Below are 19583 nucleotides of genomic sequence, written 5' to 3'. Positions count from 1 at the left end.
AATGTATGCATTGTGTTTTTGTACTTATAACTATGTGCCAGCATTCTGCCTATATTTTTGTGCCTCTACCCACTGGCATTCTCAGTGGTTGTTTATTTTCCATTGATGGCGGTGGGTAAAATAAAAGCTTACCTGCCAACCTTGGAAATCCATACCTTCTTCACAGGGTCTACCAAAGAAAGGTCCTTCCTCCCTCCTACAGGAAATGAGATCTTGCAAAGCCAAAGCAATAGTATATACAGCCATGTAGACATTGTAAGTGATTCTTAAATCAATGTTGCCAATGTATGTTGCAAGAGTTCCATCGTTTTTCTCACTCATGTTGCAGGGATTTGTTTTATTGTCACCAACTACTTGGAGAGTTTTTTGGTCCATGCATCCATAAGCTTCCTCCCAGAAATGTCTGATAAAAGATTCACTGGAAGGTAGGAAAGGTTGGACATTGTTGATATATTCTCCAAACCCTTCCATCTGTCCACTGTGGACTGCAAACCCAACTGTGCCAGTAAGAATTTCTGAATACTTCTCCATGGAGAGGACAGGGGATGTAGACCAGGCCTCACTGGCTATCCAGGTTTTTCCACTCACTTTTTGCCTCACCATTTCATCCATAATTGGAGTTACAAAGGGGTCGGAAGAGAAAATGACAACAGCTTTAGCTGTGGAGCTTTTGATCACTTGCACTATGTGTAATGAATTCCTATCCGGTCGACTGGTGATGATGTTTTCCATGAAGGCGATACATGCCCCATACCGAATAAGCTCTTGTTTCAAAAGTTGGATGCCTAGTTGACCATAGTCATTGTCATCGGCCAATAGACCCACCCAAGTCCAGCCAAAGTGTATCACTAACCGCGCCAGACCATGTGACTGGAAGTCGTCACTCGGGATGGTCCGGAAAAAGGAAGGAAACTGGTTCCGGTCACTCAGGAGTGGACTTGTTGATAGGTAACTGATCTGATAAAACAAAATATGGAGAGTTTAAAGGAATATTTCCTTGAGCAGTAAATTGCAGGGAGATAATACACATCAATTGAAGTCAGGAATTACCCTAATCATCCAGATTAATTTAAATTCCAGACCATTTTTGAAAGAACCACAAAAAAGTGGACTTATGATGCCTGGTAAGAGGTCAAAGGAGCACGGCATCACCAGAACTTAAAGTAGTGGCATCTATTTGGGTCTTTATTGAGGCAACAATTATTTCACAGCTACACACACACACACACACACACACACACACACACACACACACACACACATGCACACACACACACACACACACACACACACACACACACACACACACACACACACACACACACACATAGTACTAAGAGGAACAGACACTTTTAAATAACATTTATTACAACAGGGCGAACCTTTTTTTAAGTACATCTAAAATAATCACACAGGATATCATCATAAAAGAAAGAAGGAATTTTGCAAACAACAAGAATAAAATGAACATTCCTAACATGCTTAAAATGCCGTCTAAAGCCTTACACCCAAAACCTACTTCTATGCGCTACCCTATGAGATGATACAGTAGAACAACTTGCGAACTAGAGTTTTGTGGGAATAAGCGGTGCACTGCATACCCTGTTGACAGCTCCGGAAGTGGCGCACTGCATACATTCTTGACAGCTTGGGCTGTCGTTATCAGAAGAGTCACAGAGGAAATTTTCTATGTGAAAGGCAAATACCCACAACAGTAGCAGCTCTCCTTGGCTACTTGGTTCTTATCAGCTTCAGGTAGGAAGTATCATCTTCTCTAAAAGCCGGCAATAACCAAGATTGTCTTCGGACGGTATCTTGCAGGTTAATCTGGGATAAAGGAACTCCCTACCTAAGAAGTCAAGTTGAGCTCCTTAGATACTAAAGCTTACCAGGGATGAAAACCTCTGACATAGTTTTAGGAATGTGGTGTGTAGATTATAGATGCCAGAGAAGGAGTCCTAGACTTATCTTCAAGAAATTAAAAATGAGGGTACATAATTTGAACTACACCTCTTTGATGTTTCTTGATGGATTTGGCATATTGATAAATGAAAAGTTGTTCCAGACTGAGAATCTCATCAAATGTTATATCTGGGTCATAATCGCAACAACTGGACAGTTTCTGTCCTTTTCTCAGTTCAACAAATGATAAGGGCTTATGACATTCATGGTTATTTATAACGATCTGACAGAATTAGGAAGGAGTGTAGTCCGAGATCTATTGGAGGATCTGACCAGAATGGACTCTGGCCTTAGGGACTTTACGTCATCACCTGCTTGTAGTTTCAAATATGATATCACAGGGGAATATTTAACCAAATGGGGAGATGATCAATGTTTTAGTATATACCTAGACTTTTGTGTTCCATTTTAAATCCATATCACTCTCATCGGTAATATCTATTTTTACTTAAAGAAAATGCAATATAATTAAACAAAATAATGTTTGCTTTTAATGCAAAGCGAAGCAAGAACATTTTAAGCCTTGCACAGTTTCAAACATTTAGTGCATACATCTTATAGTGAAATGTGTATTTATGACCAAATATACCAGTGATGGAACGTGATGGGCCTGATTGAAAACATTTGGCATACAAAAACTTTGAAGAAGATGCAAAAACATCTTCCAAGTCCAGGATTCGTAATCAATAGGATATTGAGTGTTTTCAAAAGGAAACTTATTGGTCATTCGCCTCCTCCTTGAAGGGCATGTCACTATCCACTCGTGTATTTACCTGATAGGTGTGGTCATTGTAGAAGCCAGGTAAAGTGTGCCTTTCTTCAGAAATCCACAAAAAATATTTTGTCCTATATTCCTTATGGGCTCCAGAAAACAATACTCACATCCATGATCTTAAAAAAATTGACTTCTGCAATGCTCTCTATATCAATATGCACCAGCGACATTTGAATAAATTACATATCCTGCAGAATGTAGCAGCGCAACTATTTCTAGGAATACCCAAGTTTCATTCAGCATCTTTGGCACTAAAATAGTTGCAATGGCTGCCTGTCAGACAGTGAATCACCTATAAGGCCCTCTGCATTACTTTTGAAGCCCTACATGGAATAGGACTTGAGTACCTGAAAAGGAAATTCAATTGGTATCTACCATCACGCATATTGCGCTCATCAAAGGCCAATAATGCATTGGTTTCAAGATTCAAACGTGCCTCTTGGGGTAGAAGAAGTTTTGGGAACTGTGCTTCCAAGTCTTGGAACTCTCTGCCTCTTCACATTAAAACCAAGAATAATCTGCTCCCTTTTAGGAAACCTCTTAAAACATTTCTCATTGTGGCCCAGGGAGGATTAGGCATCTAGGTTTCAGTTTGAGCTAGCGCCAAGAACCCTCAGAGTATACGTGCGTTCTAGAAATGAATTAACATTTCTCTGTGGCCACACCCATAGGAACCGAGAACATGAATCAATGGCAACAAATATTTATCAATAGCAGTTGATGGGATTGATTGGACTGATATGATCCAAATAAATCATCCAGAAGGGACCTTAGTGACTATCAAAGAGGCTGGTGAGGGTGTTTGACACGGGAAGGCTTAATTTGTTGACAAATGTCACACTACCTAACATAATCCTCAGTCTATTGGTATAAACCAAGCCATCAGTAGTATTGGTGTAGCATTGCCATGGTTGCATTGACCCCTGTATGAGCAGATGCCAGGCCCTCATGTATTTCCCTGAATATATCTTTGTGAGACAGGCTGTTAGGGATTATCCTGTCTCCAACTCCAGGAAGAGTAACTACAGGAACATTATCTGAATTAAGGGTGAAGGAGTATATAGGGGGAAAACCTGTGGGAAGCTTCCCTTCTTGCTTAGTTATATTTATAAGATATCTTAACCGATTTTCGTCTAAGATGTGCTTAAAACTGCTACTCAAATACTGTAAATTGCAGCCTCTGCAGCTAAGTCGGCCACACAGTTCCCTTTAGCGGGTATGCCGTCACTCAGAGGGCCCATGGTATGTCTCACATGAGCCAATGGCAGCTTATCTTGTAAGATAGACACCTTTCCCCAGAGCTGTTAATTCTTAATAGGCTTTCCCTTTGAATCCTTGCATCCATTCAGATGCCAGTGTTATAAATAAATATGGTAACCTTGCACACAAAGGGATGAGTCAACACTATTAGTGTGGGAATGGAGTCAGCCTTCTGTAATGCCACTAGCAGGGCATGAAATTCTGCGTCTTGTGCAGTGCTTTCGGGTAATATTAGTATGGGTTTGCTGAGAATAAAACTCACCATTTTAATGAAACCTTGCACTGCTGAGGAGTACTTGCTCGCTGAGGAGTACCTACTTTACATTCCTACAGTGGGTTGAGAATGAGCCATACATATAGAACACACTCTGGTAAGACTCAATGAGTAAAACAGATAGCGTAGGAGTGGCATGTTTCTCATGTTAGAGAACAGCTTGCATATGAAGAAGGGATCATACTGAAACTTTACATCCATAGCACTAAGGAAGAGGTCCACTGCAACTACTAAAATGCTGGCTTTGGTGGCTGCCTGTAATGCTGGTATGGGAGAAACAACAATCATGTGTTTTCCCATTGCCAAAAGGAGCTTCGTCACAATAGCTATCTGCACAGGAACAAGGATTCTTTTAAAAGAAGCAAAAGGAGCTGCTCATTGCAAATTCAAGTGGAGCTTGCATACTATGGGAACATTATGTCCCTCGTAATTCACATCAGTATAACCATAATGACTGGGTATGACTGATTGCTAGTTTTTTTAATCCCTAGTTTCATGCATGATAGCAGTGCGCACATCTGTGCATTGTTTAGCTGAAAACATGGGAGAAATCAAGTCATACAAGGGCTTTATTCGCACAGCACAGTGAGGCAAGTAAGTATGCCCAAAGTTGAGAAATATGAGCAGGGACTGCAATTTCTTCAGTGTATCTGGAGGCTGCAAAAAATTGGGAGCTAGAACCTTTCCCCCATTGGATAACTCACATCCCAAGAAGGTCACCATCAGGTAGACGATCTTCAATTCCTTAAAATCCCTTTTAGGGGTAGGTCAATAAGGCTACAAACCTGTTCACTCGAGTCAGGTGTAAATCTATATTATTGTATGTTTGATAGATATAATGAATATATGATAATACTTCAGGATCTGGTAGTAAGCTCTCCATAATGAGATCTGAGAATAGGCAAGGGCTGTTCTTACATCCCATGGCAAATGTCGTAATGAAAATTGTACCCTGTCAAAACTAAAGGCAGTTAGACATTCACTTTTAGGCACTATATTTTGACTACAACCCCATTGGAAATATCCAGGATCATTTTATACCTTTTCCGCACCAGATTAGTCATTAAACCTGTGCTCTGCGCATTTTGTACTGCGTATATTTGCATATACAAATTTAAATTCCTATAGTCTAGGACTAACCTTAAAGAGCTGTCAAGTTTAGAGACAGAAAAAAGAGGCATGTTCATTGATGACAGGCAGGGTGCCACTATACCTTGATACTGCAGTTGATCTAATAATATTTTAATACCTTGCTTGACTTCTGCCTTCAAAGGGTATTCAGCCTATGCTTGTGGCTCACTACGTACAGGAATAATATGTGGAATTGGTTCTTTATCCCACCCCACTTGGCTCATGTATAGGACTGGGTCTTGTTTTAAAGCCCAATCACTGGTGTAAATGTTCCTGATATCTTCAGGTACTATGTGAGAGAAGGCTAACCTGAGAGTGCTTCCCTAACAAAGACCGTATGCCAGTCTCCTTTGGCTAAGATGATATCATAATCATGTGATAAATGTGTCCGGAAGATTGCTTTAATGGTGCATGGTATGTCCTCCACAATGTGTCTGTTTAAGTTATAAACCCTATTAGGAGGATTTCCTTGTTTATCTAGAGTTTCAAATCTTATATCAATTGGATTCAAATGCAGAGATTTCTGAAACGTCTGATGCACTACTGTACTTTAACCGCCCATATACTTAGGGTATAGTGGCCCACAGAGGTGTAGACATCAGTGATTATTTTGGGTAGTTCCCATTCACGGTCTTGAACTATAACAGCTTCTTGCTTCAGTCGAATAGCCAGAACTGAAGCATCCCTCTTATATTACTCTGGATGATATTAGTTACAAACCTAAGTCTAGAACTGGTGCCGCACCATGCTCATTTTGTACTTGTTTCAGTACATCAGGGAGAACTGCCAATGAAGGCGTGCCTAGTGTACTAGTATAGATGCATGCAAATATGCTTCCCCAGGAGTTACAGTTCTCTACATGTGGCACCATCCCAAGAGGAACACACATAGTCAATATAATCTGCTTATCCTTGAGGGAGTGTAAGGATACCCCATTTCCAATTGATAGGTCTTGGGAGAAATCTAGGAAACCATCTCATCTCGCTTTGCGGGTGCTTTGTCACTGATTACAGTAATACTCTGAGGACTAATAATTTGGACTTGTGTTAGGGTTACTGGTCCTGCGGTGGGAGAGAGGCGAGAACTCTAAGCCCGTTGTATGAACTGTACCATTCTCCAGTACAAGGGGACTGTGTAATTCAGCACTCCGACCACCTCAGCATGTGCTAAGGTTTCAGGAGGGAAAATGGGCTAATGGCCAGTCAAGACTGGCCACTTAGCCCCTTTATTACTCAAGCTTTCCAGACGGACATTACTGCTAGTATGTGGTAGTTGACAAGCTATCAAGTTTGAGTGTTCTTGTTATGTCAAAGGGGTTTCCAAATCTTGGTAAGCCCTTTGATGTATTGGCAGATCTACTGTTGTATATTCTTGAAACTGCCCTGAAGCAGCATTGATAGGCTTCTACTCTACCTATGAGTACAATATCTCAAAGACATATGCTGCGTTTGCAGCAAATACAAAAGTAACTATCCCCCATTCATCGGGTACACCTGAAGTTTACAGATGCTGAGTGACTGCTTCCCTATGATTGGCTCCTATCACTATAGGTGCAGCTATAGCGAATGGATTGAATGGAAAAGATGAAATCACAGAATTAGAAAACCCGCAGAATGGGGGACAACCATTTTAAAAGTCAAGCTTGACAAAACTATAGCAATAGGTGCTTCTTTAGTAAAAGAAGGAGGTAATCATGATTAGTGCAGATGTCGCCATAGGGACGTAATAATGGTTCACATGTGTGTGAATAGTGAAGGAAATATTTTTAGGTGTAACCGTAAAAAATACGAGCCCTGCACTGGGCACCGACTTTTGCATAACCTACGAATTTGGTGTAGCTCTACAAGTTTTGTTTTTCCACCCACTGGTGACCTAGCTGAACTTAGTTCAAAGCACCAATGATGAATGTGAAAGACAGATTTTTGTAGTCCAGCAGAACTTCACGCAATACATAGTTGAAGTGAAATAATTGCTTTTGGGTTACTAACTATGCCCAAAAGGGGATCAGGAATTGTGGTAAGAGTAAACCTATTTTTTTCCCGCAGCTGCACACACAACAGAACTAAGAAGAAAAGACACTTTTTAACTAAAAGTATTTATTACAATAGGGTGTCCCTGTTTCTTAGTATATCCAAAATAATGACACACAATATCATAAAAATGGCAAGAAGGAATGTTGCAAACAATGACAATATAATTAACATTTATAATAAGGTTAAAATATCATCTAAAAGCCTACCACCCAAAACCAACTTCTATATGCTAGCCTAGGAGATCATATAGTAGAGGAGCTTGTAAACTAGAGTTTGTTGTGAAGAAGAGGCGCACTGCATTCCTTGTTGACAGCTCAGGCTGTGAATATCAGAAGAGCTGCGGAGGAAGTGTTCCCTGTGAAAGAAGCTCTCCTCTACATCTCGGCTCTTATCAGCTTCAAGCAGCATGCATTAGATTGTTCGAAGGCCGGCATTTACCAAGATTGTCTTCAGACAGTATCGTACATAATAATCTGGGATGAAGGACCTCTCTATCTAAGGGGGTGGGTGCTGGTCCTAAAATGCTAAACATTTTCAGGGATGAAAAACTCTGACATAGTTTTAGGAATGCGTTGTATAGATTATAGGTGCCCAAGAAGGGCTCCTACACATATCGTCAAGAAAATGAGAAAAGAGGGGATGTCAATTTGAAGTGCACCTCTTTAATGAATTATCAAGGGATATTTTTGATGATCTTGATATATTGATAAGGGAAGACTGCGTGTCCCATCAGGCATAATATCTCGGTCACTATTGAAACACCTTGACTCCGTCTCTCACTTTCTCAGTTCAATGAATGATAAGGGCAGATGACATTCCTGGTATTATTGACAGAATTTGGACAGAATTTGGAAGGAGTGTAGACCCAGATGAATTTGAGGGTCTGACCGGAATGGAGTTGTTTCTTAGGGACTTTATATCACATTATAGGGCAGTAAATGTGTTAATTACACCCAATCATCGATAATTAATTGTTGTTATTTTCCACAGAATTACAATTTATTATAAGATAATATTGTTCCTAAAAATACAATAGGGTAGAAATTAGTGTAAATGAAGTGGATTGGGGTAGTATAAAACATTAGCTACCACCTGGTGAGTGGTGTTGGCTACATATAATAATATGGTAGAAGAGTTGTGACTATTTTGTAAACTACTCCCTAAATGCTTCCTTCTCTCAAGGCATGATCCCTGACTGCCTAAAAGGGACCACTGCCTGTCCTTAAAAAATGAAACTAAAATGTTTTCTTTTTCTGTTTTAAATGCATCCCGTTCTGCTTTAAGGAAAACAGGCTGAATTAAAAAAAAACTGCTTTATTTAAAAAGCAGTCACAGACATGGTGGTCTGTTGACCACAGCAGGCCACCATCCCTGGGAGTGCTAGCCATTCCCAATGGGATCACAAATTGCGCTTGCCTCATGAATATTGATGAGGCATGCAATTTGCAACCCCTTTGGGAATCGCTTACAGCGTCTGTGAAACTGTTGTACATTGCATTTTGCGAGTCGCAATGCGACGCAATTTGCGAGTCTCAAAATGTAAGGGTTGTACATCTAGCCCCTAGTATCCAGCGATATATGAGTTCTGACATTTGGATGCCAAAATATCGGACCAATTAGTTTCTCCACTTTAAAGGAAAGGCTACTAGTAGTTCGTTCATATGTGGCATGTGATCCATTTGCTGACTTTTTCCAGTTAATCTGAAGCACTGACAGTTGGCTAAAGTGTCGAATTTCACAGGCAACTGGAGATAAACTGTGATTGGGCCCCTAAAAAAAGTACAATGTTGTCAGCAGAGAAGGACACCAGTAGACAACTCACTCTGAACCACAGCTTCTTTTTATATTATGTCCCCTAAAGATACATGCCACAGGCTCCATCGCAACTGCAAATAACAGAAGACAGAGGATAGATCCCTATCTGGTTACCCAGGTTATGGCCAAACTTGCTGAGACGTTGTGGTTTACCCTTACCTGTGCCATCAGGGATCCATGTAGCCATCTAATCAGTACTTTCCACTTTCAACGATGTCTGAGCACCTTGAACCCCCAGTAAAGTGAATCAAATGCTTTTTCAGAGTCGAGGAATACTGAGGCAAAAGACAAGTTGGGACTGGTCTAATGAAGGAGATCGAAAAGTGTTCTCAAATCATATATGATTGAGTGCCTGAGAATGAAGCAAGACTGGTCAGACAGCACCAGCCCTGGCATGTAGGGTAACAGTTGGTTTGCAATATCTTAGCTAATAGCTCAGTGTCATTTTTGATTATTGAAGGAAGCCTGTATGCCTGTATGAAGAACATTGATTCAGACTCTTGTACAGATTGAGTATGGCTGTGATAAGTTTCTCACTTACAGTGGGTGGATGCTTCATGCTTGCATGTGCCTCCTCAAACATTGCCAGTAGATGGAAAGCAAGCATACTGGCATATTTCCTATTAAAACTCTCCGATCAAGCTATATGTTCCAGATGACTTCCCCCTACCATGTTCTAAAGTGCTTCCTTTAACTCAAATACTGTCAGTGACTGTGTCAATGAGTCCTTTGTGTTGCTGAAGCCAGGTCATTGTTACTCTGTCTAAATATTGTTCACTGCCAGCCTAGGATTTCGTAGCTCATGGTGTATATAACAGCTTATAATATTGGGTGAATGCAGCTAGGTTCTTGGGGTTCCTACATGCATAGATCCATTTGTCAATCTCAATCTCCAGAATGTTCTGGGCTGTCCACCAGGGGTGGGTCAGCTGCACCAGTGTTATATAATTGGCTGCTCTCCCTTGGCACAGTGACAGCCTGCTGTGCATTTAGCTAGGAGTTGCACTTCCCAAGCAATGCCCTCTCGGAAGTGTGCACATCTTTTAAAACCTCTCTGTTCCCCATTTGGGTGTAGTGAGCCTCAAAAGCCTGAATCTCTTTTATGAGATGCTATTAAGTATTGCCTAGGGTTCGAAACACTTGCTTGGACATAAAATACACTAATACACTCCTTAAAGGCTTCCCACACCATACACCATGCATACGCTGAAGAATGACCCAATATGTAGCTAAAACAAATCAGTAATGGTCTGTCAAACTGCAGATCTAATGACTGCATCTCTCAATGCTTAGGAACCACTACATCATCCTGCATATTGCAGCCAAGAGTACAGTGATCCGCAACACCATCGGAGACTGACCTGGCAGTGTGCAACAAAGAATGTCTTACTTATCAACCCACGTATGTGCATCTTTGAACAGAAGCCTTTAAGAAAGTTGGGAAAAGGCATAGTGTACCGTAGAGTATAGCATGTTTGTATACCACTGAGTACATGGGGTCTCTGATGTCTGTCATTCCATGATGCTTAATAAACCTGGGCAATTCTGTAAATGCTGCCATTTGGGAACTCATATTGGTGTTGGATTTAACAACTCAGGCAGTTGGAACCCAAATCTGCACCCCAGTGTCCTAACAAGTGACCACACCCAGAAGTTGCATATAGCACATTGTGCATGGCTTCTCTATCTCCTACAAATATTATGCATCAATATATACCAGCACTCTCAAGAACCACAGATTTAGCACTTTGAACTTATATTTGGTAATGCTGTGTGAAGAACATCAGCAACTATAAAGTAACATGGTAGCGGTGTCTTGCCAACTCTCTATCACCTTTCCCTACACCCCATTTCAGAAGGATCCATACAGGTCTGAGGACTAAGAGTGGAAAATGTTCACAGTTTGGTTACACATATTTACATGAAAATATCAGCAAAATTATGTAAATTATGCGCAATTAGGCTAAATGCGTAGGTTAAAATGCATTCTCATGTCATTTTTTGACACAAGGGCCCATAGATGAGAGCAAAACCAACAACAGCCGTGTTCTGTTGTTCCCATACATTCACTGTAATTTTTAAAGCCAGTTACATGTTTTGTTGTATATTAGTGGAACAAATGGTGCTTAATTAGGTGAAATGGGATAATGACATCATTTTTAAATTTTATGTAACAAACATAACATGATCTTATGACAATTATGGCGGCGTAATTAAAATGTTGCCCAGACATACACAGGACCAATCTCTTCGTAACTCAGTCTAGGTCTCTTGTTGGTTACTCTTCACTTTGCTGGGTCTGGGCCAGCTCCGGTAATGTGTACCTGTTGCTGTCTCTGCTAAATGGCTCCTTTGCATATCACTATCTCAGTAGTTTAGAAGCTGGGCCACACTAGGTCTAGCAGAGGCAGGGGCCTCAGCCCAAGCAAATAATGTGCAATTTCCACAGTGATGCTGGTAGGTAACAGTGGCGGGGGGAGGGAAGGTGGAGGGGGTTTGGGGAAAAAAAATAAAGAAGATAAAACTTACCTGGTGATCACCATTGCCAGCCACCACCTCTCCTCTGAGCAGGCACCAAGAAGCTCCCAGACTCCCCTGACCAGTCACAACGCTGCCATAAGCAGTATTGTGATTGGTCTGAGTACCTTGGTTCGGCGCTCAGACAGGGACTGGGAGGCTGGGCATGTTCTCCACCCAGGCTGTATAATACAGCCTGTGGAGTACATGCAGAGTGCTCATGACTGTTTGGCCAGCCCGAGACAGCCGGCCAAAATGTCATGCACACTTAAAGTGCAGCCACTCCTCCTCCTTGGGCCTCAATGTCAGGGAAACTGTTGCAGGGATTCTGCTCATGCACAGAACTATGAGCAGGAAACCAGGAAATCAGTGAATTGTGGTGTACCAAAAAACTCACCTCAGTACCCAGAACTCCGATCCTACTAGCATCAGTGTCTCATTCGTTCTCCGTATCATCTCGAAGCTACCAATGATTAAACAGCCCAGAACAAGCGACTTAGAGTACTCACAGGAATGGTGGGAATCAGAAACACCTTTTCGTTATTATTCTCATATCAGTCCACAACAAGAGTAATCAGAGACACGGTAGAGTTTAAAATGCTTATTTTTAACTACGTGCTCTAAGGTGCAGTACTTTGGCTAACATAAGCAGACAAATGATTAAAAACAAAACCATCAGCATTGTTACAATACCATATAAAATGAAGTGAGAAATCATATTACAAATGATAGTGGAAAACAACCACCCTCCCTTCGCTAGTAAACTAGTTTTATGAAACTAATAGAAGGTCTCTAGGCTTGAATGGGGAACCCCATACCGTAAATATCAGCTTAGGTGAATCACATCACAGGATCAGCTCTGCTCTCTGTGTCTGGAAAGGTTTTCTCCAAGTGTCTGAATCATGCATGCAAATGCAATATTAAAGACACCCGAGTTTCAGATATTTGCAGCTGTGTGCGTGTTGTGTCTAGAGCGTGGGCCTATCAACCTGAATTCAACAGCATACATTGTTATTTGACCTTGACGGCTTCTGCACGCAGTGTTCAGACTAAGGTCGTGGTGTACGTTTAGGACTGTGAACAACAGACCGTTCTCATGTGAAGAAAAAGCAAGCAAGCAGTTTTTCTTGTAATAACAGCTACCTGCAGTGTTGTTTGAAAAAGCAGCAAAGTGGCAAGATGGCGTTTTATATCTAAAGCGCTTATGCTAACATAGCAATGTGTGCACATAGAACCTCGTCCTCACTACAAAACCTGGTCCCACCCCACCATATCCTGGCTGCAGTGCTACTGCAACACTGAACAATATACTTATAATAAAATTCTGTTATTATCATCTTATTTTTTCTTTGCACTACTTTCAAGCAGTGGGGCGACACTCCTCAGCCTTAGCGGAGGAGTCGCAGCTTGTTTCCAGTAAAATTTGTGTCAATATCAGTAGCGGACTGATGATTCCAAATGGTTTCATGCACCCCCCTACATTTTCTGACAGTAGCAGCTTTATCAGTATATCATTGGTCAAAGAGAGCTTGCTTTTTCATGCATCATATTTCCTCATATTGCCCTGATCACTTTGGAAAAAATCATGTCCGGATGCACATAGTCACCACAGAATCAGGTGAGGCCAAGAATGCCTGATAGTGCACCACCAATATTTAGGTCTGTCCCAGTATCAAGCATGGTCACTGCACTTGTAATAATTTGCCCCAAGTTCTACTGATTCATGACATACCCAAGTTACAGCTTCTTCTATAATAATCCACTTTTACTGAGAGTAACATAGATAGTTTTTAGCTTACAACAGTGTAGACATGGCCTGTGACGGCACCCAGTCACATTCTGACCTTCTTCCTACAAAAAAGAATCTGTCAGAAGGGGTATGATTAGTGACTCAATTGGCACTGTCTCCCAATAGAGCAGCTTTAGTGGCTTACCAGATCAGTAATCCTGTGCTCACATAGATACGGCCCTTTCTCCATACAAGGCACTCTTTGACCTTCACATCTGGACTCCTGCTCATCCATGTCAAGTAGCATTTTCAGTAGGTATGTGTTGATATATGTTTTGCAAACATAACCGTGTAGAAACCAAATTGCATATCCCTTTATTAACCTCAAGCACACTTTCCTAAATTCAGGCCGGTTAGTCAGTATTTACCTTCTATGGCCATTGGCACCTTCTCTGATTTGTGCATTCACGATGTTGGACTTCGTCGGGTGCCTTGCACCCTCCATGTAAGCCCTTGCAATGCTATTGGCTTCTATGTGCTTTTAGTCATCCCCTTTGGTGAGCTAGAGGTAAGCACATTGCATAGTCAGCAATGGAGGTTTGGCACAGACATCCACATTAACACAGTGGTATGAGCGTGGGCACTCCCTCAGGGTCACTAATGGACCATGTCTCTGCCAGGGCTCTGAGAGAGTGCTCCACCAGGCCTTACTGGTGCTCCCCGCACCCCATCCTAATTGTTGACGCCTCTCATCTATTATAGCACCAGCTGCCAAAATCCACTGCCTGGATTGTTCTCAAATCAGATGGAGTTCCAAAGTGTGTCATGGCCGTAAGATGCAGGATCAGAATCTACATGAATGATTTCAATGGATAGTAACTCCGTTCCTAAGGGGTCAACTTACATGGCAGATGGCCTTTCATCCTGCTTAAAATTACTCTTAAATGTTTTTTATAGTTATGAAAAGAACCTCACTACAGGTTCAGTGATGAACTTGGTATTCGGTCCGCGTCTATATGAAATATCTTTTGAAATGAATTAGTGGAAATTTTGAAAATAAATGAAACCGGAGAATTTAATCAATATTGATTTCAATTCTCTTATAACGCGCAATAAAACGTGTAATATTGTGACAATTAAGCTATTTGAATGTGCATGCCCATTTGATATTTTTATTTTCTTTATATGTTTCTTCATATGTTATTAAATTATTTGGCAGTTCAACTGTAATCTAACTGATTTGGGTAGTAATACACTGGATCTCAAGTTGGAGTAAGTTAATAGTAATAGTGTGGTACCTGCGGATATCTGTACAGACCAAGGATACGTGCTAGAAGCATGGAACGTGTGGAGCCAGAGTCCCCAATAATGGCAGCTGGGGGGTGACTCCCATGACAGTTGTAGTTTGGAACAGGCTTCACGTGTCCTGTGAGCATCCAAAAGGTCCCATAGAGTGACCGCTGCATGGTTGTGCAAGAATCGTAGATCCTGAAACCCAGAGTGATGTTGGGTAGCAGGGTTGCTTTTCTATTGATCACCTCAATAGTAAACACCATCGCCTGGAGCCACTGGTAAACTTTTAGAGAGAACCTAGAAAACACAAGTTAGTAAAAACAGAAAGGCTGTAATTAATTCAATTCAATTCAATTTAAACTTTATTTCGGCAATAAGCCATAAAAGTCAACAGAAATAAATATAACATACATATATACAATTCATCATATAAATGGGAGAAAATTACATTGAGTTGGCGATAAAGAAATTTTTTTCTTAGTTTATAAAAAAACCCATAAGTAAGTACCGCAAGTAAAAACATAAATAGTAATATATAAATTAATTAAAAAACCAGAACAATTGATTACATGGGCTGGAGAGACAATAAGACATAAGAGAAGCACAAAAATGGCGGAAATGGGAAAACAGGGGAAAGCAGAGCCTAAATCCAAGTATATTTACAGCTTGTAACTACATTTTTTCCGAATAAAATACACGCTGTATAAAAATCTACTTATTCCAAACACCACTAACTGTGAGGTGTTTGACTTAAGTATACGCTCTGCCTCTTTATAAGATCTAACCCCTATGTAATTGCAAACAGGTTTGATCCAACAACCCCTTGGTTTTTTGTATTTCGGGCAGAAAAAGAGTAAAGGGGCAGCATCTTCTTTGGCCCCTAAAGAGCAAAGGGTACACAATTCAGGGCCTTTTACCTTCCCCCAACAAGATGTATATGCGTTAATCTGTAAAACACCATACCTAAACTGTAAGTATAATGATTTTGCTAATGGTGGACAGATCTCATCCATAAATTGCTCTAAACTAGGAATATCTTTGGAAAGCAAAAATTCCATGGTCAGTTTGCCAGACGATGAGCTATACAATAGTTCACCGTTGACGTACGACCAAAAGGTATCCTTTACGAGCTTCCTAGAGAACGATGTCATATTCTGTGGAGCATTCCATAGGTGTGCAAGCCCTAATCTTTCATACCACTTTGAAACAAACTTTACCCATGGTGTATTCAAATAGCCATCAATCTGCGAAAGTTCAACAAAACCACTTTTATAGACACTCAATTCCGGGGTTACCCATAGTCTGACCCAATACAACAATGGTCTTAAAATTACTTGGTAGTCTATTTTTTTAAGATTGATATCTAAAAATACAGGAACCAAAGGGGTTCTAGTTGGTATCTTTAGTAGGCTACGCACAAAGTAATTTTCCATTTTTCCAAACGTATTATTACAATAGTAGCCCCAGACCTCAGCACCATACAGTGCAGCTGATTGTGCCTTGGCTTTGTATACATCTAGAGCCGGAGATATAGCCTTAGAATAGCTAGCTCCGTGAACTTTTAAAATAGGCATTGAATTTTGTTTGAGGGATATGGAGCTTTTGTCTATCTGTCCTTTCCAAGACAAGTTACTGTCCAATAAAATCCCCAAATAAGTAAAACTCTCAACCTGTTCCAATTTTTTGTTTTCAAGGAACAGATTACTCCTAAGGGATTTTTTGGGGTTTATGGACATGTACTTGGTTTTACTAGGGTTTATTTCTAACCCCTTCCCCTCACAATATTTTTGAAATGTATCAACCAAGTTTTGTAAGCCTCTCGGCGTTTGGGAGATAAGGATAGTGTCATCGGCAAATAATAATGCCGTAACCGCTTCACCACCTAGTTTTGGGGAATCGTGCACGCAGTTACTTAGATAACTAGGTATATCATTAACATATAGGGAAAAGAGAGTTGGGGCTAGCACGCATCCCTGGCGCACACCATGGTCAACGGGAATAGCCCTGGAGATTTCACCGTTCTTTCCCCATCTGATTTTCGCAAAGTTCCCCATGTGAAGCCTGATAAGTTCTTTAAGTAATTCCCCTGGGACCGCCATATTCTTAAGTGTAGACCACAACAATTTACGCGGAACAAGGTCAAAGGCGGCCCTAAGATCCACAAACGCCACATATAGATTACCCTTCCTTAGGTTTATGTACTTCCAGCAGATGCACATAAACCTAAATACTTGATCAATAGTACTAATTTTTGATCTAAAACCAGCTTGATATTTAGTCAATATTTTGGTCTCTTCAGTCCAATCTAAAAGCCTATTTAAAATATGTCTGGCAAAAATTGTTTGTAAAATATCAATCAAACTAATTGGGCGGTAATTACTAGGATCATAACGGTCTCCTTTTTTAAAAATTGTTATTATTTCAGCCCCTTTCCAGGAATCAGGGATTGGTGTACCAGCAGCAATCGAATTACACAGGAAGTTTATATATGGTCCCCACACTTCTACATCATGTTTTAGTAAATCGCCTGGAATTTTATCAGGACCAGGGGCTTTGCTCATTTTCACGGCCTGCAAGGCCTGAATGGATTCTTCTAAACTGAAGTGTAAGGGGGCATTACTCGTTCCTAGGTCTATCTCATGATCCTTAAGGGACAAACTATTCTTTTCAATAGCGTAAAGCTTGGTAAAATGATCACACCATGTATTTTCATCTAGGAAAATATCCTTAGTTGAACTACCTTTCTTATTCCCCTTGGCAATTAAATTCCAGAACGTTCTTTGATCACGTTGTTTAGATGCATTTAAGAGATCCTCCCAGATAGTTTCATCCCAGGATTTTTTTGCTTGGTCCATGGTCTTGTTATATATTAGTCTTCCATTTTTTATGTCTAGACGAGTACCAGATTTTACTGCCTGAATCAGCCTTAATTTAGCTTGGCGGCAGTCTTGGTTATACCATGGATTCACCATCTTGAGAGGATTCCCTTCCCTTTTACTGTCTTGTTTATATGTTTTACTCAATAATGGAGTTAAAGCATCCAACAATTTATAATGTAAATCAAGAACGCCCTGTGTACCCACTATAGGCAACTGGGGTGTTCCTATAATTTCAGAGAATACATTATAGATATTTTCCAATATTTTTACCGACCCCAAAATATGTGGCCATCTTACCGCACGCCTATTGTTAGATATTTGTAACTCCCCACTAAGTGACGATGGTAACATTTCTTCTTCTTGTCTATTAATAAATGGGAGGGGATCTAACCATAGGTGGAGAGGGAAATGATCACTCTCTGTCCTTTGATCTACCTTAAAATCAGCAATTAATTCCCATACATTCCGGGATGCCATTATGAAGTCTATGTGTGATCTATATGTTCCCTTAAAATAAGTCGGAGCTGCTGGTCTATCCGAACGAAAACGGCCATTACAAGCCCTTAGGTCGTGCGCCACAGTCAATTGCAAAATTTGGAAAACAGCTACAGTGTTATTAACTGGGCCAACTGATTCTAGGGGTAAAATATCATTAACGGCGTCTTGTTCATCAAATATTTTTTCCATACCTGAAACAGGCTCATATCTACAATTAAAATCCCCGCCAACTAATACCTTTGCATTATCTCCTATTGTATCTAAAAAGGAATCCAAAATTTCTATCGTTTTAGATTCCTTATGGGATGGATATGGTCTATTGTATATATTTATTAAGTAAATGATTTCTTTCCTTCTTGTAAGAATTTTAATGCCAAGTAGGTCAGGAGGGGAAATGGATAACTGGCTAGCCTCTATTTCTAGAGACACCTTAACCCAAATAACCAAACCCCCTGATGCTCTACCTCTGTTGGATGGTATTGCATTTAAACAGTATGTTTTAAAACCCAACCTGTGGGGAATTTCCACCATCCATGTCTCCTGTAAGAGTATGATATCATAATCCTCTATGTATGAGGACCATATCTCGTCCATTAAATTCTTAGCTAACCCAGCTATATTCCAAGATAACATTTTAATACGTGGATCCTCTTTTGTGTTTGATGAGGCTGGGCCTACTGATGTGATTTCATTCCCAGTATTAACCTCTAGTATGTCTAAAGGATTTGCCATATTAGCATAATTAGCAACTTCAATATCATCCTTTCCCTCCCTAGACATTATATAATGCTTATCCGTGGCCCCTGAACTAGCAGCCTCGCTCGTTGGAGGATAGAAAGATAAAAACTTATTTCCCAGCTTGTCTAACACAGTAACACCGGGGCAAGTTAGTATTGTAAGAGTTGAATCCAATTGTTCAACATTCACACCTGAACCCCTTATCAGATTGTCTATTCCTGTGTCTGTGATTGATTCATTTGGATGTAAATGTCAATCATTTTGGTCTAGCATACTCAATGCTGAGAATCTATTTTCAGTTGGAATGGTAAAGTTTATATCTCTACTAATGGGCAAGGGTCTACGAGTGTTGGGTAATAATGGTAATAGTGGTGCTCTAGACAAATGCCTGTAGAAATACCCCAGAGAGTGCACTCCCACATCAAACTCCCCTATATCCCTGGATGCTGCTCTTAAAAGGACGGTTGCAGCGTGCTGGGGGTATCTAAAATTTATAATTATACAATCCCCCTTGCATCTTTTTCTTGCGTTACCAATCCAGGAGACCCTTCTAGTAGACAGAATGTCATCAGAAAGAAGTGGGGGAAAACCACAATTTTTGTGTAGCCAAGCAATTGATTTCCGTTTAAGGGAATCATGGGATTCCTCCCGATGATTTGATTTTGATGAATCTAGGAGT

The 19583-nt window shown here is 40.6% G+C and overlaps 1 protein-coding gene across 1 annotated transcript in view; it reads right to left on the bottom strand.

Moving 5' to 3' along the window:
• The window catches only part of LOC146782778 (vomeronasal type-2 receptor 26-like), a 140847-nt gene that overhangs the window by 34203 nt on the left and 87061 nt on the right, over nucleotides 1–19583 (bottom strand). The window contains exons 4-5 of the mRNA XM_085637248.1: nucleotides 14795–15086; nucleotides 133–957 (exon numbers count right to left, since the gene is read on the bottom strand). Of these exons, the coding sequence (XP_085493374.1) occupies nucleotides 133–957; nucleotides 14795–15086 (1117 nt within the window). The remainder of the gene's footprint in view (nucleotides 1–132; nucleotides 958–14794; nucleotides 15087–19583) is intronic.

The sequence above is a fragment of the Triturus cristatus genome, chromosome 12 (assembly GCF_964204655.1).
Source record: "Triturus cristatus chromosome 12, aTriCri1.1, whole genome shotgun sequence".
NCBI classification, from domain to species: Eukaryota; Metazoa; Chordata; class Amphibia; order Caudata; family Salamandridae; genus Triturus; species Triturus cristatus.
Note: the sequence above shows the minus strand (reverse complement) of the source record. Positions and strands in the feature narration are given on the sequence as shown.